The sequence below is a fragment of the Canis aureus genome, chromosome 2 (genome assembly GCF_053574225.1).
Source record: "Canis aureus isolate CA01 chromosome 2, VMU_Caureus_v.1.0, whole genome shotgun sequence".
Lineage (NCBI taxonomy): Eukaryota > Metazoa > Chordata > Mammalia > Carnivora > Canidae > Canis > Canis aureus.
In genome coordinates, this window is record NC_135612.1 from 15,481,588 (window position 1) to 15,507,169 (window position 25,582).

Consider the following 25,582-nt stretch of genomic DNA (forward strand, 5'->3'; position numbering starts at 1 on the left):
TAAGAAGTAAAAGCATGTGAATATATTGGTTGGACATGAGAAATTGACAGGATATTTTTCTGGGATGATACTCGGGGAGCTGGTTGGCTGGGGAGATGGTTCCCTGAGGTGGAAAATACCTGGGACAGAATGTGTGTGATTGCAGGGAGAGAGAAGATGCAAACTCAGTTTGGGGCACATGGAGTTTGAGATGCCTATATGGAATGTGTGAGAATAGACGGATACTCTTTAGGTGGATGGCTAAATGGGTCTAGAGGTCAGTAAAGAGATAGGTTGGAGTCATCAGCATATACATGCTGCCTGCAGCAATGGGAATGGATGACGTTACCCAGTGTATGGAGGGAGAGACAAGGCACAGTGTTGAGCTCCAAAAACATACTGGAGACCGAGAGGTGGGGGGAAAACAGGAGAGGATGATGTCTACAAAGTGAAGGAAAGAGAGTATACATTTTAGAAATTAATCGAATGTTGGCCTATGTATAAACTACTAACTGGAGTCCAGCAGGATAAAAGTATATTCCAATTACTCAACAAAGCCAGCTATCACCAGTTACAGAAGCAAAATGAAATCTTTATTTAAAAAAAAAAAAAGCAATATTAAGTGTTAATATGGGCACTTATGAATGTGGATAGTTTATATAAGAAAAGACTTCTTTAACGTGCTCCCTTTGCATTATTGTATTTTATTGATATCTGCCCTATTTAGGCTGTATAGAGCTTCACTTTACAGGTGGCCATTCTCTTTTTGTCCTCACTTTCTTATCCTATCAATCTAATGACATTAAATTCTATGTGTGGCCAACCTTTCCCAATTCAGCCAGGTGATTCCCCTCCTTTTCACAAATAAATACCTCAGTGAAACATCTAAGAATTTTGTTTAATATTTTTTAAGGATTATAGCTGCATTCCCTATGTATCCAGTCAATAACTATGGATATGTTATTTGTTTAAAACTAAATTAGGCTATTATCAAATATTCTACTCAGTCTTGTTTTAAGATGAGGTAGAAAAATGGATCATAATTAAGACAAAAATAAAACATTTTACTCAACTTGAAAATGTAAGCTTAGATTTTTAGTGTTTTGGTTTTATACTAAAAATACCTACTGAATTCTTACTGTTGGCTTCTTTTGCAAAATTGACAATTGAAACTCCTTTTACACAGATGAGTGCCAAATCATAGCAGCTTAATGCTGTTGCGTTCTCCTACTGTAATCAAAATCATGTTAAAAGTAGGTAGAGTACCAGTGTGAACTACAAACACCTCTTCATTCAGGGAGAGAGAGCGCAGTAAGCAGCAGAGACCAAATTAACTCCATCTCTCTTGTCCTATACTGAATTTCTGTAAATAAGAAAAGTACTGTTGTTGAATGTGTCTTGACTTCAGAAACTTGTAATTTGAAATTAGAGACCTCCAGAACTCTTTTGGAAAGACTTTTAAACCTGGACAACTCCCTGCTGTTATAAAGACTGACAGTGCTTCTGAACTGTAACGAGGAGATTTTATATAAGACTGTTCTTACTAGAACCTGTTTTATATAAGAACATACTTAAAAAGCTAATTTCTTTTCTCCTTTTGCACTGCAATCCACAAAGTGTGACTAATAATAGATTTAAATTTGCTAAGTGCATTCACTCCTTTGTGCCATCATAAAGAGAATCTATTACTGTAAAATTGAGGCTTAGTTCCAAATTGCGCCATTATGAAGTTTTCTTCCAGCAATGTTTTGTCTCTAATACACTTCCCTCATTGTAATTCTATTGCAAACCTGATGTCTAGCATCAAGTCTCACAATAATTATTTTAAATTGCTACTAGGAACAGTAGTCCTGGTGGGATATATTACTACCATTCTAACAAGATGAATTTCAATGCACTTGTAACTGTATTATAGTATATTATGAAAGAAAAAAATCTTTGAGTTTTATATCTATGGACATGCATGTAACACAAAAAATAATTTTTATGAACTTCAAAATACTTTATGACGAACTTCTGTTTAAATTAATTATAAGTCACAAGAACAAATTAGGATATCTAACTATATGGCCCATTAGTAGCATGCCAAGTGACTTGAAATGAATAAATAATTATAAATATGAAAATAATAATGCTAGTGCTTAGAATAATTACACATGGTAATATATAATTATCTGATAGATTTTAAAGACAACATAAACAAGACTATCCTAGAAGGTGCCAGAAAACTATTAAAAGTGAAGCTTGCCAATTAAAAAAAAAAAATGAAGCTTACATAAAACTTTATCCTTAATCATCCCCAAGGCTTAGGGGTTATTTAAATAAATGAACTACCCAAAAGGTATGTTTAAAATAATTTATTGTGTAATGGAAGCTTCAAATTAGTCATGTTCAGCAGTCTCAAACACTGGGTCATTAGTGTGCTGATATACTATCAGTGGGAATACTGGTAGAGATCAACATAGAAAGCACTGGAAAACACTTTAAGTCACCCTGAAACATAGGTGATTGTTTAACAGTAATGTTTCAAAACACATTGTGTGTTTCATGAGTGATTTCACATCTTCCTGAGGGCATTCTAAATTCACCTTACTAATCAGTTGTCTACAAACTTAAATAATTGAGAAGATGATCACTTTGAATATATTAAAAGTATGAATCTTGAATTGGGGGCATAACAAAATTATTGTGAAGAAACAGTAGAGCCGAGCTTCTTTTATAGATAAAATGATTGTAAGATGATGGTCTGAAATCCAAAGCTAGCCCAACTGTAAAAATTAAAATAGGTTGGCACATAAAATTTAGAAGAATCTCCAAGTATCAATTCTTTATCTGTAGGAATTCACTTTTAAACATGTCCACATACACCCCAAATGAAAATCACTTACCTACGTAATGGAATTTAGAGTTACTCCCTGGAGTTGACCAAATGGGAAAAGTAAACCTGCATACTTCATAAAAAGGGGTAGCTGAATTTACATGGAGAATTTAGCATTTTTACCTTAAATAATAATGGAATGAACAATATTACACCAGCCAGCAAGGAGCTACCGACTAACTATTGAGTGATGATCCCGAAATGGCCACGTGGCCTCATATTTATAATAAAGTAGTACATTGTTATACAGTAATGACCATTCTGTAGCATTTCTAGCATGAAGAAAAATCTGGAAATATATCAGTATTTTCTGGGGATTACCTCTAGAAACTCAAGAAAGCTATCTTCTCTTTATTAGGTCACCTCTCATGCTTTTGATACTGTTCTGTAGCTTAGCTGCAATCACTGGTCACTGATCTAAACCTGAAATCACATACTGTTGGTTGGGAAACACTGGTATTTGCCAGTAGACGTGTAATTACCTTGCATTTGTTCCTGTATTTGTATTATATATAAACTTACACCATTTTAAATATGCTGGGGATATTACTGGGGAAAAAAACATAACCCCAGGCAAAAATGTCCATTGTTAACAATGATTTTGGTCATAGATCTATTCTCCAAGTGGCCAAATGTAATTGTATTATGATATTGGCAAGTGCCTTCATAGAACTAAGTATAAGATTTCACCCCACACTTTCAGTTTGGAACAAAAAAAAGTCCAAGTTAATAGAAACATGATTAGAAACAGAAGGTGTCTTGGCTCTCAAGTTTGGTAATCAAGGGGGAAAAAAAACCCTCATAAACCTTTTACAATTTTCCACCAATACCCTGCCCTTCCCCTTTTGAATTAAAAGCTTTTTTTGTGAGATCCAAAAAGAACCAGTTGTCCAGAAGAGCATATTAATGTTTCCCCAAGAGCATGACTGAAAAAATATGCTGACCCTGTGCTTATCAATGCCTTTTGAAATCAGTACTGATTTTTAAAGGAGGATAAAGAAAGCTGTTATTTTTAATATCATACACATGTTCTCATTCCCTTACATTCCTTGACAATAGAATTTTGAATTAACTCCTAGAATGCTGTGTGGCATATTCACCAACAATTCGTTTCATGATTGGAAATGTATTCTCGCAGCCTCCAGGTGAAATTGATTTGAGGGAGTTACATAATACATGGAAGTTCTTCAGAAAAAAGGAACCACAAACCAGCTAACCCAAATTCAAAAACCTTAAATGACTAAGAATATGACATCCAGATTTCTCAAACTTGTATGATCATGAGTCACCTGGATTACCTGTTACACTATAGATTCCCATGGCCCTTCCTGAACAATTCCATTTGCATAAACCTGGTATGGAGACTAAGAATCTGTCAGTTTTTCAGTCATCTGAGATGCACTGAGAAACTTTTGATTTACGTCAAATCCAACTGATTGTATTTAAAGCAACTAGGAGTAAATAAACAGAAACAGAAACAAAACATTTTAAGGGTTTTTGGCAAGATTAGCTTGCTTGTGAGAACTCAGTGGGTTGATGGCGCCGATGTACATAGAGCCCAGTTCTCGATCATCTAATCCTCTGTGTCTCTGTTTGTATGTGTTTGGAGTATTTGGGCTTAAAATAGATTTCCTATTTTAAAAAGACAGGTTAGCTAAGCATAACACATGTGTAAAGTGATGTGTTTGATTGACAATGAATAAAAATAGTTATTTCACATCTTCTAGAGGCATCTAGTAGAGAGATCACAAACCTGGAAAGGAACCCAGGATTTCTTGTCTCACACTCTACTTCATTAGAAGAACTACACCTAATGTATCTTAAGATTTACTTTCATCTCAAATATCGCAAGGAAAGGTATTTCTCTAACTGCCTCTATTAATCTCCCCTACTGCTCAGTATGGAAATAATTAGTGTAAATTTTTGTAGCTTCCATTTGTGTCTTTTTCTTTTCCCTTATTAGAAACAAAATACAGCATTTTTTCTTTGAGTATTCCACTGATTCATAAAGCAATTAAATTGAACAATATATATGTAAATATATAGATAGCTTTAATTATTACAGAGAGATGAATATTAACTTCTTAAAAGCAAACACAAGCTGAAGATCTAGAGTAGTGCTGTTCATACTTTTTTTTTTTTTTTGATTCAGGAGCTCCTTTGAAGTTCTAAGAGGAGCTCTTTGCTAGAAACAGGCAACATCTGCATATACCTCCAAAATCTGCATATACTTTCAGGAGGTTCATGAACCTTGGAAACCTCATAGGTTAATAAACATTAATCTGGTGGGAAGAAACCATCCCTGAAATACTAGTGCTCAGTACATTTTCTCATACATTAAAGTGGGTAAATTATCATCAAAGCTCTGATGGTGTAAAGCACTAATTCATTAATACTATTTTAAGAGTCAGAAGATGAAAATTGAACTATATTGACCATGTAATTATTCTGTAAATCTCTGTAGCATGAAAGTGAGTGCCATATTTCACCTGAGAATAAGCACTTAATGATTTTAATTTTTTCTAGTTTTTAACAAAATTGAGCAATGAATTTAGATTTTCTAATAATTTGTACAGGATATTCATATATTTTTTAAAAAAGAGATTGATTACTCCTAACCACTTTAGGAGTTAGTGATAAGACCCTAGGCTATAGAAGACTGTTTGAAGAATTCCAGTACCCAGAGATTTAATGATAGACGTGAATAGGAAGGGTGATTCTATTCTATTCCTCCACTCCACCATCATGTGGATTTTTTTTCTTTTCTATAATACTAAGCAACTAATTTTCTCACAACATCATTTTTCCATTGACAGGTTCCTATTGCGCTACTACATCCCATAGTTGCATCAAGCTGCCTCTTCTACCCTTCTGTTGAAGCATTCTACTCTTTGCAAAATTTTCCTTAAGTGCATTATTCTATAGGTCCTTTCTGTGCTTGGTGTCCAGGATATGTGTTAGATTTGGATATACCACATCAAACAAGAATTGTTATAATTATAGAGGCTCAGTAGGAAAAATCCTGCCCACCATCAGGAAGGTTTTCTCACTTCCTATTTTGCTATTCCCATAGGGTATAAAGTCATACTCTCCTGTTCTCGTCCAATCAAATGCCACTGTCATGAATAAATATTTCTTAATACCTACTATGGATTCAAGAAACATATTAGACATGGTCTGTTCCCTGTGCATTCTGTCTAGTTGGGAATCTAGAGCATGCAAAAAAAGTGATTAATAACAATATGAGGTAGCATAGACTAAGTGATACATGACACCTTCTAATTTATCTGTTCAACAAATCCAGATTTCCATACATTTATGTTGCTTAAAGGGATATACATCTGTAATCTTTGACTCCCCATGCCTTTTCACTAAGTTTGTGTCTTCTAGCATAATGAAAAATAATGTGATAATATAGTGACATATTACTGTGACTTCAGGCTGTTTCCATAGAGGCAGAGCAGTCTCCTGGGTACCACGATGGAATGAGATACAGAAGACAGAAATTCCAATCTGAGAAATGCCCCTGACATTTTATGTGACCTCCGACAAGTGACTTAACCTTTCACTTTAGGCTTTGTCATCTGTAAAGTAAGCTTAATTAAACTTGCCAACGTCATAGAGATGTGAAGTCTAACTAATTATGGCTAATTAAATGATTTGGGGATCTAAAGTGTTTGCTTTCCAGTAATAAACAATAAGAAAAAAAGAGGTTTTATCCTAAAATACTAATTTTTGTACGGTGGTCACAAAAGATGGTACTGATGCCCTCTAGAGCCTCGTTGTAGGGATGGATCTGCGCTGATCCATTCATACTTTCTTATTTGGTTATTTTGGTGACCAGTAGCACTTAAGACAGCTGGATAAGATGAGGTATCCATCTGTGACCATAGAACAAAGTAAAGCTAACTGGCCCCCCTGGAATTGAACCAATGACCTAGGTCTCATTAGCACTATCAGCTAACCGACTGAGCTAATTGGATACCACACTGATAATAATGTATCAGAACACGGTTTGGTTTATTATTTTCCAAAGCTTTCCCTAGACTTAATTTCAATAACCGTAAAAAACTAGTTTGAGTAATTAGAGCCAAAGACAACAAGCTAGACATTATTAGATGCCACTAACATCCGAAGGACTGACTCTTGATGTCCCCGACAGGCCTGGAGTCCTCAGCAGGCTCTTGACTGCCCTACGAAAGTGAAGTTTCAGAATGACAAGGCTAATAAACCCAAGGCCCTCCTGATGAGATTAGGAAGGGCTCTTGTGCATCTCTTGCTCACTAAGAGTCTATTGGTGGGGATTAGAAATTGTCTTGGTCTCTGAGTCCTTTAGAGGCTAATAAAGTGACAGTGAAGATGCATTGTGCTACCGAAAACAGTCCTAAGTACTAAATAAAAAATGCCTCAACACTGAGCTCATCATTTTACCTCCTGGGATTGATTATATCTTTCAGTTTGAGAACACGAAGCAAGCCTTAATGAGGACCTGATATTAGATGGGACCATGTTAGTAATTCTTAGTTCTTTGAACTTTCAGGCAAGGTTAATGTATGTGCTATTTCATAGAATAAAACAAAAATATATGATGTTGAAATATTCCCTTTCCAGAAATATGAGAGTAATAGAATCCTGCAGTGCCAACAAAGTAGCATGTAAATCTTAGGGCGTCTACTTCAGATTTCAAGTGGAATGAATGGCCTATTTGGCCCAAACTAGGTAAACTTGAATTCTGCAAAGCTAAAATACTGGGAAATTAGCTCCATGATGTATTAACTCAAATAATAATGTTCCTGATGTAAAAAAAAAAAAGATGGAAATTAAACATCTAGTTATGAATACTGCGTCTGCACAATGTGCCGCATGCACCGCATGTGTTAGAATTTCTTCTCAGTTCTTTTTTTAATCTTTTATTCATAGCATTGCAGGTGATGAAAAATTTATGCCTTGAGTCTGGCATTGAAATTAAATGCAAAATGAAAACAGAAGCAGTTTATACTGACAGCTTAAATATCTTTATCTAGCATACGGTTGCACTATAAAAAATCACTGGGTGACTTTTTAAATCTCCCACATGTAAAAAACTAAGAGTTGTACAATAATGAATAAAGTTATATATCTAAGACATCAACAGAAAAGTTGTGTTTTATTAGCATTCTTTGTTAATTTCATTTTGCTCTATTTTGCTGTTTTTAATTGGCACAGACAGATGGATATAAGCTTTTAAAAATACTACACAACTTAATTGTTGATATTAATTCCTCAGAGTGGCAGGAAACAATTGATTTTTGCAGTATATTTAATGAGCGTGATTTCTCTGGTAGGTTTATGTCGTAAGCTGAATAGAAAACATTAATCTGTACCTAAGGTAGTTATGCTGTAGTAAAGGTTAATTATTCAGGTAAATCAATTTGTGCATCACAATATTAATATGAATGATATTTGGGAGGATGGCAGGAATCACAATAATATCCACAGTTGCTGGCTTATGTGAGTTTTCAAGTGTATTTCCTGCCTCAGAATAGTAACAGGTAATTCTTTACACATTATTTTGTTAGTCACAACTCTATTCACAAAATGAGGTTCCTCGTAAATGGCTCCTCTTTTCTAGAGATGTCGAGTCTTTTGTCCTAGGCATATCTGTATATGCTGTACTGCATTAAAATGCTCTCTGTGGCTTTTGTTGATGAACTAATGTTGAATCTCTAATAGTTGCCTCATAATGCAAATTAATTGGAGAAAGTAAATGCTTCTTAGTTTGAAGAATAATGCACTCAGGTTTAGAATACATTCAGTCTAGATATATTTCATATATTTATTTATGAGAATTTAAAAAAATAAGTATAGAGTTATTTAGCATTTAAATAAGTAAAGCATGAAATTTAGAACTGTCTTCAGTTACGTAAAGCACCAATACTGAAACAGCCACTTAGATTTCCATATTTAGAAGACTTCAGCATACAGCTTAAAATATTTTACACTCAGCCTCTGATTTGTAGCTTTTTCCTAGATGTTTTATGTAAACACACTGTGTATAATTATGCAGATAATTTTATGCAATATTAATTGTGCTAAGAGTGCAGGGAAAGTTGCTTAATTCAGTAATTCGTTTACATTTTAATGATTCTAATAGCATAAGATTACCAAATCAAATGGAAATATCTCTGACCATTATACTATATTGTGGGAAGAGGTCAATTAGACTGTCTTACGTTTTTCAGAATATACTTATCACATCTTTTTATTGACAACCAAAAAAAGAACCTCGAAATACCCATATTGAAAAAATTGAAAACCGTTTTCAAGGCATTTTTTAATCCAACATTACATACACTTAAAGAATGGTGCCCCAAAGCCTTGACACATCAGGTATCAGATTGTAAAGTATGTTTAATATCTGTTTTCAGCATGTGAATTGAGCTGGCCTGCATCTTGAAATGAAGTTGATGAGATATAGTACCATTTTTTGCAGGCAACCTGTACCAAAAAAAAATGCATTTAATTTATTCCTCTTTAATGTAGGAAGAATAATTCAAGGTGTTTATTAGAGGGAGCAAGTGAATATACTAACTTTTACATGTAAAGATAGCATCTGAAGCCACCCTCCAAATCAACAAATTTGAGATTAGCATTTCTTTCTTATTTCTTTCATCATGTACAGATTTAATATCATCGGGAATAAATCTAAATTGTTTGCTTCTTTCCTTCTAATTCCTGAAGCAATGTAAAAGCCTAGAGAGGTTTGAAGTGACAGGATTACAAGCAGTCTTTTGCATACATGGCCTTTAGGGATAAGCGGCTACCTTGCATCTAATAAACAAGAAAGTGAATTCGTTGAATAATGAATTAAGTGGCATAAGTTGTGATAACAAGGAGCAAATGTAACTTCAGACGGATGGTATTTGCTTTGTGTGGGGTTATCTGAGAGGGCTGATGCTCCGCCAAGGGAGACTGAAAAAAGGCTCATTATATTAAGATGTTCTTTTACAGAACACAGTCTAAAATGATCTTGCAGTTTCTTCCCCCCGTTTGCTGAACTCCTTTGTGTGCTTCTATCAAATCAACCACCTCCACCAGGGGGATAACTAGGATTCTTTTAGACTGTTGAGTGTTGTTTAAAATAAAAATTCCTAGTGAGTTTTAGATGGGTCACCCAACAATTAAATAGAGATGTCTAATTGGTTCATTCATATTAGGGTCAGCAGCTGGTTACAGAATAAAAGGTTGTGGTGCCCCATTGCATAGTTCTGAACCAAATTAAATTATTAATCTACTCTTTGCTTCAATGTAGCTTCACGGGGATTCCTAACCTGCCATACTGAATAAAACAGAACGACTGCTTTACATTTTCATTATGGAAAATTATATTTTAAATTGCAAATGCTCTCCTATTTAGCTTGCATTGCGTATCTCGTTGGATATGTAGGAATGTCTTCAACAGTCAGCGCTTATAAATTGTTTTGTTAATTTCTAGTTATAGCTGGAAACTATGAAATCACGAAAAGGATGATTTGCAAGCAATCACCCAACTCTAGGCAGAACCAAATGGCCCTGGAAAGTCAAGTCAAGACTTAGGGGGCCACCATCTCTGACCCTTAAATTCAGAAGATAGAATTAAATAACTAGGTTATAAGAGGGTTTACAATCTAACACAAGCTCCCAGTTAATTCAACCAGTGTTATTTTCAGGATTGCAATTCCTGCAAGGGGCCAAGGTCCTAGTTTTTGTGACCTTTCTTAATTATTTCAATTTTTTTGTTGTTATTTGGCTACTCTAGATTGAATATTAGCTTTGTGAAAAAAATTATAGCTGCATTCAGCTTTCTAATAAAGTGTTTAATAATGACTTAATTATATCCTATTACCAACAAGCACAGTTTCAATAAAAAATTACCATATTTTCTTAGAAATTATTCTAGGAGATGTTTTCTGTCAACATTTTAAAAAAGACTTATGTATTTATTTTAGAGAGAAAGAAAGAGTGAGCACACACATGAGTGGTGGGGAGGAGGGACAGAAGAAGAGGGAGAGCAAAGAGGCTCCAGGCCAAACCCAGAGCCCAATCAGATACGGGGTTCAATCCCACGACCCCAAGATCATGATCTGAGCTGAAACCAAGAGTTGAACACTTAACTGACTGAGCCATACAGGCGCCCCTTTGTCAACATTTTAATGTATGTCTACTATGCACTTTTACCTAAAATATTTTAAGATATGAGATGCATCGCAGATACAACTAATAGCGGGTTGACCTTTAGAATGTAGTATGATTTATAAAGAGAAATCACTTAGCAATCATAACTGAATGAGTGTTCCACTTTTGATGCATTGCATCAGCTGGAGTATTAAATTTCATTCACTGGTTCATTCTTATGTTTGGATTCATGCATGTGAATTAGCTAAGTTGGTTGGAACAATAAATACTCGAAGACCAGTAAGGCTTTTTTATAAATTAGAAGTATTTTGTAAATAATTACCTGTTCATCTATTCATCGAAAACATATTTAGTGGATACCTACAATGTACCAAGTACTGTTTGAAGAGTCGTATAAACAGGAGGAAGTGAACAAGGTAAAGTCACTTCTCTTGTGGAGTCTATATGCCAGTGGAGGGAAATAAGACAATAAGTCAATAAGTAAATTAGCAAGAAAATAACAGGAAAGTAATGAAAAGAGAGCACAACAATATTCAGAAAATGACATGAAAAGAGCTTCTTTAGACAGAGTTGTCAAGGAAAACTTCTTAGAGAAGGAAGCATTTTTGCTGATACCTTAGCCACGGGAAGAGCATTTCAAGCAGAGAGAATAGCAATGCCAAAGCCTTGGGGTAGAATGAGCCAGGCATAGGCATACTTAAGAAACAGAAAGCAGCAAGATTACTTCATAGGCACACAACCTGGGCAACACAGGATTCCATGCTTAGACGAGCCCAGTTTAATGCTTTCCTCTCAACATCTTGAAATTCTTAAGAAGTTTTAAACGAGGGTCTCGTGTTTTTCCTGCAAATTATCAAGCCAGTCCTAGAAAGAAAACTAATAGTGTGTAAGGGGGGATGAGTTGGGGGTGGGAGTATATTCATTTGGAGAGGGGGACAGGTGTGCCTAAAAAATAAGGCCAGTAATTGATACTTCTGGGTATGTGTGTACTGGAATCAGTATAGTTTATGAAAGATTAGTTGTACTTTACAGTATAGCCATTTTTGTCTGCCATGGAGAAAATGGAAATGCTGTTTTTGTTCTATATTTAGCCAAATCCTCACATACAGATGATAAATTTCTCAAGGGTAATGTTGGTCTCTTCTGTGTATTGTGTATACTTCACAGCACCATATGATTAGATATTCCACAAATACTAATTGCAGCTAAAAGGAATTTGCCTTCTCTTTTAACCCAAAAGGGTTTCCTTGAAAAAAACAAAAACAAAAACAAAAACAAAAAACACAAGGCATTTAGTGTTCACATTTGAATTCTTGTTTTCTTTCCACAGTTAAACTGTAGTACCAAATTTGCATGACCAATTAACAATTAGGTCAAGTCATATGAAATCACTGATGATCAACCCTTTTTCAACCTAAACAATGGCAATTTTAATGGTTTATATCATACTGCAATTGCCTGTTTATTTAAGAAGGAAATACAGAAATCTTCCAAGCATCTTTGTGAGTCCTGCAGTATTTATTTAACAGAGGGAAAAACACCTAGCACAGGGCTGTTCATTAGTGCAACACGCTGAGCAGTGCTGTCAGGCTGCACCCGTGGGTCTCCTTAGAGGTGAATCCACATTGCAGCAAAGCCTTTCTGCCAGTCAGCAGCTACCCCCACCCCAGTAATAGAGTCTACAGTTTCCACACCCACTTTCTACTACATTCTACATTATAGCAAGCAGTGAGTTGCCAGGAATTATTGTGTGAGTGGCCCAAGTCCATGCCATTGTTGGAGCTGCAACAGGTGGTAGAGCTTTGGCTTGGGCTGTTGCTCACTGCTCCCCCTTCCTCTAGACAAATCTACTCGTATTTGTTGATGGCCAGGATGATTTACCCAATGATTACTAGGGACAGTGTCATTCTAGGGTCATGTGATAGAATCTGGCCAGCAGGGGATTATTTCATTTCAGGATGTTTCTGATTAGGACAAAGATGTGATTTGATAATTACAGCTGACAAATTCTCAGAATATATTCTATATGAGAGTCTTCTGTTGTTTGCTTCTTAACTTCTCTTTTGGGAAAGTTATTGATTTTAAATAATCATTATCAAGTTGCTTCTTACCTGGTACCCTTTTGCCTTTTAGCAAAAACACTAAAATCCATTAGTTTATGGTTCTTCCACTTGCACGTTCAAATTCTTGCATTGTATTGCTTTCTTTGGTCCAAAATCTTCTACACATTGATCCACACTGAACATTTTGAACCTATCTGTACTTTTTTTTGAGTCACTAGTGGGATTATAAAGTATGTTCTTAGTAACTTACCAAAAATGCTTTCCTAAAAAGCTTGTTCTGTTATCTGTTACAAAGACTTTGTTTGAACCTTTCATGCTGCTTTATTACTAGCCAAAAGTTGTGTGTTCTATGATTGATTACAATGGGTGCATAAATATTGGGAAAGTTTGTAAATGGCATGCTAAACTTACTTATCCCAAGACAACTTTTATTTTTTTTACATAAATTCAGCTTGCCAACATATCATTAGTTTCAGATGAAGTTTTCAATAATTCATCAGCTGAATATAACACCAGTGCTCATCATATCACATGTCCTCTTTAATGCCCATCACCCAGTTATTCCAATCCCCGCCCCCTCGCCCAGCCTCCCCTTCAGCAATCCTCAGTTTGTTTCCCACAGTTAAGAGTCTCTCATGGTTCCAAGACAACTTTTGGTGACAAAGTGCACCTAATCCAAAGAAGTGACTCTCTAATGATGAGAATTTCAGCAGCTATGGCAAGTGAATGGAAAGTATTTTTTTTTTTTCTAAGTCAAGGTCCATATTATACGAAGTAGGAAATTGAACACATTTGCCACCATTCTCTACCTCAAGAACAAATCTTCTTTTTTTTTTTAAGAACAAATCTTATTTAATTATGAAAATGGGGAAAATAAAGATAGGAAAAATGAAGAAATGAGGAAGATCTGTCTCTGTATCCTGCCCATATAGGAGAAAAGGGAAAAATGAATTAGAGGAATGAATAAATTCCTTCTAATTTGTATTTCTGACACTTTTTAGAATCAATGACATCTTTATCCTATAACCAGTCTTCCCCAATTGAGGCAATATGACAGACACTGTATAGAAGGAGCATGAACTATGTTGTCTTAAAGTTTTGGGTTTGAACCTTGGCTTTGCTACTTGCTAACCATGTGACCTTGGGGAGTCACTCAACCTCTCTGAGCTTCAGCTTTGCTCAGATATAAAAACATTAATACCTCATTCGCAGAATACTATTGGGATTATATATACGATAACTAACATTTGTTGTATGTACCTGTTATGGTGAAGTGATCATAGAAATGGCAAAAGTTCTACTGGGATAGTTATGAATAAAGGGGACAGTTACTGTAAAAATAAAGCAATACGTACAGAACAGTTTTTAAATTCAAGGTAATTCATATGGAGTTTCATTTACTTATTTACTATTTGCATCCCACCTTCCCTACCCTCTTCCCTGAAACCCATTTCAGATGTGGTGAATTAGAGAGCCAGAGAGAAGAAGTAGAAGGGGCTTGGTTTGCTGTAATAAGCTTGTCAGTGCTAATACTCTGACAAAAGATACATTTTTAACCTCTTGCAAAACATGATAGAAATTATTGCTCTGGGAATCTCACTTCTGAGACTAGACACTTTGTACACAGGACAGAGAGAAGCTCTTGTCCACTTTGCCACTTAGGAAACTACTTTGCTGTAAATTTTCCTTCCAGAAGGAGAAGAGGTAGCGTACTGTTATTATGATAACCTTATATTTTGTTGTCCCATCAAAGCAATAAAATGCACCTGAAAATTCTTCCCACAGTCTGTTTATATATATATATGGGAGAAAATCTCATTGTTGAACTGAAATACCATTTTTTTGGCATGATTCACTCAGTTTCTCTAAAACTTTGGCTTTCCAAACAGAAGACTGATTATAAATCTATGTTGTGTGGTGTTGAGGTCACATGGAAATCTTTTTAAAGGACTGAGTGACCTGGGAAGTTGCTGAGTCAGAACTTCTCAGCAGCCATCTAATAATGAGTTTAAAGAGGGAGCGGTAAAATCTCCCCAGCCCACCCGTTCTCCCAAAAGTTAGTGGTAAGAGTTGTGGTTTCTCAAGACTTCTTTGATACTCAAGGATGAAACCATGAGGCTAGAACTTGTCTTTCCCACCATATGTGATAGACAATCATTTCAGTTATACATGAGTCACATAAAGCTTTAGGTTTGTCTCTGTATCCTGCCCATAGAGGTAGTTTAACCCCCGTATGCCAGCTCTGACGCAGAGGTTGGGTTGTCCCCTGGGAAAAGGAAGATATTCGTAGCTGGAAACAGACATGTCAATAAATGGACTAGGTTGAGCCATTTAGACTGTTGTCACAAAGGAGAAAGAAAGAAAACGAAAGAAAATAAGTTCAAATGGGCTTTCTCTTCAAACCTAGGGATTCGACATTTGATTGTGATTGCTCTACTCAGAAATTCTACTTAGAGCACGTTATAGCTTTAAACCACTCATTTTTCAACCAAAGTCTGGATACACCCAACCAGAACAAGTGTTTGCTGAGGGAATTATTAAAAATTTGGAGGTAATTTCAGTTATGAGACTCATTTCGGTGTGATAATTGTGACTGCTCTAAAGGAGATTTTCATTAGATACCTTGCAAAACACTGCCTCATTATCTCAGAATACATTTCTAGAATGCAAATATGGGAAGGCAAGCCATGTGCATGGTAGTTCCACTCTGCATTTTATCCTTAATCAAGGGACTTTTTAGCCTTTGCCCTTCAATTTCCTTAAATGTGAGGAAGAAGAGAGACCAGTGTTTCATTTGAAAGGTAATCTCCAGTGGTAATCAGCTTTGAACAACTAGTAAGTTATGGCTTCTACAGGTTTCATGACAAAGCACTCAGTTCTAAGTTTATGTAAGATTAGTCTATATACTACTCTTAAAGATACTGTTAGATAGGGGATGTTAAATACATGGGTAAGCACACAATAAAAACATAAATCTGTAGATAATCATGATTGTGTCAATGTGTACATAAAGAAATGAGGCATTGTAGATAGCATTAATATGATTCCAGATTAATCGGAAGGGTGAAGTATCTAAAACCTCTTCCCTATTATTTGTCAGGCACTTGATGTTATTTATCTCCTTTATTCCTCGTAGCTTTTTTTTGTGAGCTGGGTACTAGTATTTTTATATTGAATGAAACTGAGGCTCAAACATGAGTTGCCCAAGTTCGCATGATTAGTCAGTGGCAAAACCAAGATTCAGACATCAGACTCACCGTCTTGAAGTGCATGCTTCTTCCCCACAACATGGTGCTGCCTTAATCAGTTAAGGCCAGCTGTAGAATTAAGATGTCATTTAATTTAAGAAGTGGCAGAAATACAGTTTCAAAGGAGGGAGAATTTTTACTGGCACCCGTAAACAGATTTGGCCAATAGCAGGGACAGTTGGAAGACAAATGGCATGGTCTCCATGACAGGCCAGGAAGATTATCCAGAGAGCTTTGTGGATTAGCCAAGGACACAGAGAGCGAGTGAGCGAGCGAGGAAGCGAAAAAAGATAGTGAACTATCTCTGGAGAGGCAAACACACAGCAAATGCTGCAAGACCATTGTAATTAATAGCTAAATTGTGTGGTAAAATCTCTAAATGCTCCAGGCATTTAGATGACAGATCTTTCTTCAAGGACTACGGTAGTCAAAAAGTCTGGGGCAGAGGCAAGCTTCTTCTTAAACTTACAAGGATGGGAGATGGATAGTGATAGGGTGGATGTTTCTAGATGTGTGTGATGGGGAAGGGGCTGGTCAACTTGAGGGAAGATACAAGGCCAGGAAGACTGGCCTCTTGGAGGGTTTATGGACAGGAGGCTAATAACTGAATGTTAGAAGATACATGATACATTTTAGGGAGAAAATGAGGTACAACATTTCAGAGGAGAAGAGATGATTGGGAAGCACTCTGAAAGCTGGAAAAGAGGGGTCGATGTCCCAGTAGAGGAGGAATGTGAATCACTCTCTGGGGAGTGATAGAATTTGGTAGTTGTTAGGCAGTCTGGGAGATACATAATAGATGAGGCTCAGGAGAAGTGTTACTCAGGAAGCCTTTTAGAAGGATGTGACAGTAATTCAGGGAATTTATACATTTATTGTGATGGTCCTTTTTCACCACCTAGATTTAGACCAAGTAGCATATTGAAACGCCACTAGTGTAAGGACAAGTTACACTTATGGAGGTCTTGCTATGGATCAGACACTGCTAAACCTTTTATTTTCAGCTAAACTTAACAGCCATCTATGAGGTTATAGAGACTTTTAACTGCCTGACTTTGCATTTAAAAAAAAAGAAAGAAAAGATGAGCTAGTAAGTGGAAAGGGCTAGGATATGAAGACAGGCAGCATGACCCAGAGTGATCAGCCCAGAATTGGATGGCCCGGCCCATCACCTGGGACAGTAAGGGTATGGAGTTTTAAGGCTCTCAGAAACATGAAGGGCAATTACAACACTTCTCTGTCAACATACAGATGTTACAACAAATATTTTTCAACTCATTGCTGCATACAATGATATAACAAGAACTTGAATGTTCACAGGTATTGTTCTAAGTATGTTACATGCATTATTTCATTTAACTTCACACCCTATGGAGTAATAGTATCTCTGATTTTAGAGGAGAAACTGAGCCCTCAGTTGATTATATAATTTCCCATGATCATACAGCTAGTAAGTGGCAGAGGTAGGAATTCTACTGTATTGTGATTTGGGAGAGAAAAGTGCTTAAGAGACTTGAAGTAAGAAATAACATGTGCGTGAAATAAAAAAAAAAAAATTACAAGAAGATTGCATTTGAACTGAGATATAGAGGCTAGGTAGGCAGAAGTTATTTCAGGCTGAGGGCAGGTGACCAGAGTGGAAGGTATGTTGGAAAGACTTGAGGCAGCAAGACCACTCATTTTCGGCCCTCGAAGAGCTGTTGAATAAATGAACTGGTGCATGCATGAATGTATGTATGAATCACAAAAGCACTGTGACAGTCATAATTGCAGGGAAAATAACAGACATAGTAAAGGTGGACTGTATAGGGCTTAGGAACCGATGGGGAACAATGGGAGAGAATGTCTAGGCTTGGACAACTTGGATCTGAAATGCAGACACATATTTTGAAAAGTTCCTCAAAGAATAGGAAATGTCATCTAGAATTTGGAAGTAAGTTCATCACATCCACCTGTCAATTAACTAAGTCGCTAGTATTGCAAAGAATTAATCCTAAGGGAGAAAAAGTAAAATTTTGGAAACACTTTTAGGCCACACGAAATTTTGTACATTGCTGCTTTTGCATATAAGGGAGTTATGTAAAAGAGAAGAAGGTCAGTAGTGACAAAATAAAATGATAAACTGGCAAAAAAAATACTGTCTCATTTCAGGAGAGGGTTCAGTGTTTGCACATATTAAATAGCTGCCTTCCATGAAGTAGTTTTGGGATTATATACCAAGCGAATGAGATTTAGCAAAGATGAGTTGTGGCCACGCCAATTTGTGCATTTCCCCTAAATGCTGAGGTTCTGGGAAGCTGATTTACATTGAGGAGAAATTTGAGGTAATGTTCTGGGAATGTGAGACCAAAATTTCCAGCCTGTCAAAGTCTTTAAGAGAATCGAGAAAGTCATACTTAGAATGTAATTATTAGTGTGACCTCTTTTGAACTCCCCAAATACAGGAGGGTTTTTGGTTTTTAAATGCTTGAAATTCTTTGCACCATCTATTCGAAAAGCAAAAACATGCAAAAAGATGATGATTTCATCCAAAAATAATCTGTTCATTCATCAAGGGGATGGAACCATTTCTAGCAGGTAGCTCTCCTTAAATACCTCATCATCCCCAGACTCAGGAAGAACCATGTCCACACTAGTTAGGATACTAATGTCTGGGAAGATAAGAACAAGAGGGAACTTGTGGCAAAGGTAAGCTCTCGGGTGACACAGATTGGGGGGTTTTGATCCTGTCACGATGTGAAGGCTTCAGATGTTAATGATGACTATGTAAAACAGTCCAGTATGGAAGCATCTAAGATAAAATTCTTGTAAATTTTTGGCCGGGAACCTAAAACTTGCTTCAGTCTGTGGCTGCATTTTTTGTGCCAAATAAGAAGGCACTTTGCTGGCTCTTTTTTTATAGAAGGGCCAAATGAGATAGATTGGAAATATGTACTTTGAGCAGCTAGGCAGAGTCTCAGGAAGTTTGCCAAACAAGATTTCCAAATAAAATGTTTGGGAAAGAAAACAGGGATGGACTTTGCAGATGCTGGATGGGTTCCACCAGCCATCTGTGCAAAGAGTTACTTGGTATCACATGAGGCGAGAGCTATGAAGTGGCACAAAACTATCTGTAATAACTCCATTGTTAAGCGGGCTCATTTATTTACCAGGCAACCCTCTCCTCACCAAGATAAAGCATCTGCATTTCCTTGAGAAACAACAATGATGACCAAAATTATTTAAACGTAAAGGAATTTCAGCAACTGAACTGTTACCTCGGTGCTAATGCATTAGCAGTCAAAGAAGGCAGATTAATTTACTTACGGTGAGCTAAGTGCATTCTTGGCGCGCAAAGGGGAATCATTTGCTCACTTAAGCCAGAGATCCCATTTTTGACGGCAAATGTCACTGCCTGGATTTCCCTTTGACAGTCTGGCAACCCCGCACCCCTGTTATAGTATCCATTTATTTGTCTTATTTTCAGCCAGATTAATCCATTCTGTTTTGACAAGAAGACTGATGGGTAATTGATAACTGTGATAGACACAAACAGAAGAGTTGGATGCTGAATAATTCAGCACTTTTCAGTATCAATAAGAGAACAGGTTGAAGAATTTGTGTCTCTATTTACACTTAAACTAAACTAAGTCAGCCCAGACATTTATGCTGCCAGTCTATCAGAAAACCAAACAGTGTACATTCGGTTTCCACCCGACAAAATGTTTTATAAGCTTGTAACAATATGTGTGAAGCTGCCAGAATAATAAATAGGTACAGCAGCCCATGCATGCTAATGTTATGTTGTAAGCAGTTTTGTTGACAAGTGCTAATACTTCTTTCATACTATCATCAAAAGCAGCTAATACAACAGCCATTATTTGCTGGCTTTCCAAGCAAGACATGATGGATTGTGACCTTAATATGGGTTAGCCGAGTTTTGAAAGTTAAACAACTTGCAATAAATCATAGAATTATTACAATGCAGTTTAATTGGTTAAGGACTGTTTATTTCCTAAACAGGGTGAAAAATTTCTGTTTCGGCACTTTTAATTTGCAAAGTGCATTTTCATTATGAATGGCAGTTTAATATTCTGCTCTTTTGTCATGCAAAATATGCAACACGCAGGCAATCTATTAATTGGACAAAAATGCATTGCAAGCGTAAATTATCCTTTATATCATCACTTGTGAGCTTTTACATCTATTAAATGTGTTAAATGGAACATAGTTAAAGACTGTACAACTTGCAGGCTACTTCTGAAATTTAAGTGAAGCTTCAAGATGATTTTAATGACCTTTATTTTTGGCAAAATAAAGTAATTAGGTAATTGTAAATATAAAGGGCAATTTAAAGAGTTACTGTTTCCTTAAGGCCTAGGTGCATATGTTTTATCGATTCAGCAGGAAGCAGACAGCAACACTGGCTCATATTGATATGTCTTGAGAAGTGGAATCCACCCTCGTGTATTTACTTCTTTCTTTGCTACAGTATAATTTCTGAGCAGAAATTTCCATTGGCAAATGTGTAGAAAAAGGTGAGTAAGGCAGTCGCAAACTGATATTGTAGCATAGCTCAGCATAACTGAGTAGCCGCCTCCATATGCTTTGGTTCAATGATGTGCCTTTGCATGGGGCTATTTAGAGCTCAGAAACAGTAACAAAATACTTTGTACTAGGAATGTTGATATGACATATGCTCGAATTTAAGAATGCCAGATCTCTCAATGTGTTCCTGTAAGACTGCCTTAAAATGCATGCAACCTATTCGTTCACACACAGCTCTGAGCCCCTTTCTCATATTTATTGACACCTGGGCAGACCTTTCAAAAATGTAAAGCTTCCACTGACTTGAAACATTCTCCATAGGTTGGCCCAGCCGAAGCAGGGATACTTTTGTGCTGTCACTTCAAGTCTCCTTCAAAGATATCGATTGTCTGCTATATAAACTGAAAGTTGAAAGTATACTTTGGGATAGGCATTCTATTCATTTTTCCTAGAGTTAAAAAGTGTGAATGTGAGAATGTGCATTCTGTTGTTTTAGAAGAAAAACTAAAGAACAATTTTTTTCCATTTAAATCATTCACAAAAGGAGCACATTAAAATAAGCTGTCTAGAAAAATGATAAAGAAGGTGGAAACCAGAAGTTGCGCTTTTATGTTTCGTTATATGGTAGGCACAGTGGTGCTTCTGATTGTTAGAAACTTCATTCTAAAGAGAAAGACAAAACTACCCATAGAACTTTAATCTTGAACTGATGTTGATCATTTCCCCTCCCATTTAAATGCCATGCTTACCTAAGTTGGGCAGTGTCTTTGCACCAGAAAAAAGCGATGGGGAAAAGGGACCCGGGGAGGTGGAGGGTGGGAGAAAGAGCTTAAGGTAAGGAGAGAGGGTGGGGGGAGTGTCAGGGAGACACTGTTGCTATATTCTGCTGAGTGTACTTTTGCTATCACTCCTGATAAAATGCTAAATCAAAACTGTACTGCCCAATAAGTCATATATGTAATTATTTGTATTAAGTATCACAAAACACTCATTTTAACAATGATTTAATGTTTTAACTGTATTTGCTGATCTTTATTGATCGCAAAATCTTTTCAGAGATCCTTTAGAAAATGTAGGTGAATATAACCCAAATTGTTAAGTTAGAAAGACATAGGAAGACTTCACCATATCTTATTATGAAAAATTTGAAATGCATAGAACAGTTGAAATAATTTTACAATAAATATCCATATCCCGATACACAGATCGCTTTGATCCTGCCGTTCTAATATATTCAGCTTTTCACATATCTACCAACCTATCCATCTTTCTACCCATCCATCCATCCATCCATCCATCTTATATTTTGGTGCTTTTTTTTTAATGCCCAAAACATTTGTTGGTTGTTTATTTATAAAGTATTCCATGACCCAACATTCATGTTTCATAGTTCAGGAACACAGGTCAGTGACAAACTTCAATGGAACTCAACCCAAAGAAATTCTTCATATTCCAAAATCACTTTGCACTCTGAAAGATATAAGCCTTCTTCATCTCTTCAGAATCCTTCATGGAATCATAATTTCTGTAGAAATCTGCATATGCCTTCTTTTTGGTTCAGCCACAGCAAATTTCCAGAAAGCTGCAACCCCCAGGGATACAGTAAATGCTCCAATATGAAATCGCAGACACTTGGCCAGAAGGCCTCGTATCTGAGGTTTCATGAAAGCACAGGAAGTCATGGTAGTTGTTCTCCTTAACACCAACCTCAAACCCAATGTCCTTCCTAACAGAAATGGACCTTTTTAGTGCTATTCAAAGTCAGTTGCAACCATTAGTATTCTCCCTAATACTCTAATGTGCTTATCGTTAACTAGAGTGCAAATTTTGTTTGCTCCTTTTTTTTTCCTTTTGAGAGCACATCTGCACACATTGACATGCACATATCTTAAGTGTAGCATTGGATGATTTTCAACAAACTTTTAGTGAGTTGGATTAATGTTGATGAACTCTATTGGATGTCAACACAGAATGAGGTGCAGTGAACATAGAAGACTTAGAAGCCCTGTCTTCAGACTGCTCACCATTGCTAGGATGAGCTAACCTATAGGGCCACCTTCTCCTTGAGACACTGACCTCTCATCAAGTCTTAAGTTTGTTCTTTTTTACTAGAATGGATAGTTGATGGACCAGGGCTCCATGAATAGTTACTATACTATATATTGTGTACCTACCAGATGTAAAGCATCTAAGTGCTATTGAGAACACAAATGAATCTTGAGATACAGAGGCCAAGATATGGAGTCCATCAAAAAGCACTTGGTAAAATTGCGTCCTACATACCTAAAGTGAAATAATAGAAGATTACGTATATGTAAAAGCACTTAGAGAAGTTAGAGAGGAAGTTTTAGGAAGGTCAGAGGAAGGTTCCCTTGACTCTGTCTCCATAGTATCCATCTATCAGCAACCAGAGTGACCACTTAAAAAGTAAATCAGATGGAGGGGGGTGATGAGATAGGGGTAATAGGGTGACAGGCATTAAGGAGGGCACATGATGTAATGAGCCCCGGGTGCTATATACAACTGATGAATTACAGAACTCTACCTCTGAAACTAATAACACACTATCTGTTAATTAATTGAATTTAAATTTTAAAAAAGTAAATAAGATCCTGTCATTCACTTTGATTAAAATCCCTCCATCATTTTCCAGAACACTTTAAAAAAATGTCAGACTCCATGAAGCCCTGTGTGACCTGGCTACCCTCCCGACTCTGGGCCTCTCTTCCTACTGCCCATGTCTTGTTGCTAACCTTCTCCTCACTCAAACTTACGCTTCCATCACAACCTCTCACAGCTGACACCTTCTCAGATGATTCAGGTCTCAGGTCAGACATTCCTTGCAAGATCTTCTCTGCCCAACTTTGTGTTAGATGGTTTTGCCCAACAGTAAGTTAATGTTGAGTGTTCTGAGCACATTTAAGGTAGGATAAGCTATGATGTTCAGAAGGTTAGGTGCATTAAATGCATTTTCAACTTACGAAAATGATCAGTATTGGAATGTCCTGAAGGTTTGCAGTGTATGAGACCTTCAGAGTCTTCGATGACAGATGACATCTATATTACAGTGTTTCTTTCAACCCTGATTCCTTTCTTAATGGTATAGCATTTTTTTTTTCTTTAGCGTGTTCACTACATCAGGAGCACATCTACAGGTTAAAACTCCTGCAGGATTTTTCAGTATTTTTTAGTTACTTAAAGTATACATGTGGATTTTAAACCTTGAAATCTTTGTATAGTTATAGCTTGGACTGGTTTTTGTATATATTGTGTAATGTTTTCCTTGCCATAGCCTGAGAACTAGACATTGTCCTTATATACAGATGAAGAAACTAAGGCTCAGTGATTTTCTTTCCTCAAGTCCTTAGCAAAGCCTAATAAGTAGTAGCTATTACTTTTGTTTCTTGAGGTTAAACAGAGTATTATCACAGCAGCAAATTATTGAAATCCTCATATCCCTCCACTTGCTTTTCACCACCCTGCCCTAACTACAACCTCTCCTCCCCCAACCCATTCAGTATGTCATCAGCCCTGTAACCATCATGAAAAATTATATTCAGTCTTGGGGCAAGTAAGATACAGACTTTTTTAAAAAATAGATCTTTCAAACAATGTTACCAGCATGCTGACATCTTCATAAAAATTAGGGATCCTTGAGGTGTCAAATTGACTAACGCACCAACACTTGAAGAAGCTCAATATCCAGGAATGAGAGACAAACTTAAATACCTATCTTGTGTTTTCGTAGGTGTGACCTACTCCCTTGAAAAGGCCATTTCAATCTCAAATTTCCATTACTGTTTATCATCCAAAAAATATTGTTCAGTAATGCCTCATCGCTATACAAGACTTGTGCCAATATTTCTCAGGCAACCTTGTCAATTTGAGTTATAGTATGTGCTACTTAGATACAGTAGAAATGAGTTTAAACTGAAGACACTGGATCTTTTCAAAGCTGTTCTTCAATGTTATGAAAGAGAATAATCATAGCAGGCTAATTTGTAGATTCCCTATTCTTCTGTTCCTTGTTCTTGTCTTTACTGAGGCCTTAGGCAGAATTCTGTCATTCATCAAAATCACTTCTGTGTTCAAAACCCCATTTTTCAGTATTGAAAATACACAATTTTGAAAGTTAAAGTAATATAATTTCCTATGCAGGCTTTTAGCCCATACTAGCCTTACCTACTACCTATTAATATCTTTGTAAAAATATTTTATTACACCTTGATCCCTAACTACTTTACACAGAAAGGTAAATGAACTTAAAATATGAGGAAATTCCCTCTTTTGACTTATGCAAAGATCGTGTCTAAAGTAAGAATTAGATCTGTATGAAATTTTTTCACTGCCACTAAGGAATCTCCCACAACTTTTTCATAAGTTGCAATTCTGTTACTCTTTATTCCCCAAGGATAGAAAGAATTCCCTTTATTGATCGATTGATTGATTGATTGAAAAAATAAACACCCTGAGTTGGTAAAAATACCAATTACAAGAGTGTCTACCCTAAAAGTCAAATTCATTTTGTTTATTATTGCAAGTTATTAGGGCTTCCAGGAATGCATATAAAATACCTGAAAAACAGTGGTTGAATCTATCATACTGACCTTAATTTCCTTAAAGTAACAAAGAAAGAAAAGCAAATTCCATGACCAACAACTGGAATTACACAAAGAAAGAGAATACAGCCTCACAAAGGTGTATGTGAAACATAACTGCATCTAAGTTAGATA

At 36.3% G+C, this 25,582-nt stretch overlaps 1 protein-coding gene across 3 annotated transcripts in view; it reads left to right on the forward strand.

Moving 5' to 3' along the window:
- Window positions 1-25,582, forward strand: part of KIAA0825 (KIAA0825 ortholog) — a 380,540-nt gene that overhangs the window by 291,664 nt on the left and 63,294 nt on the right. Inside the window, exon 21 of one of the 3 annotated variants that reach the window (XM_077864518.1) lies at window positions 6,298-7,700. The exons of the other annotated variants lie outside the window; for them this stretch is intronic. Coding sequence (XP_077720644.1) covers window positions 6,298-6,310 — 13 coding nt within the window. The 3' untranslated portion in view covers window positions 6,311-7,700. Of the gene's footprint in view, window positions 1-6,297; window positions 7,701-25,582 lie in introns of those variants that run through there. 3 annotated transcript variants of the gene reach the window in all.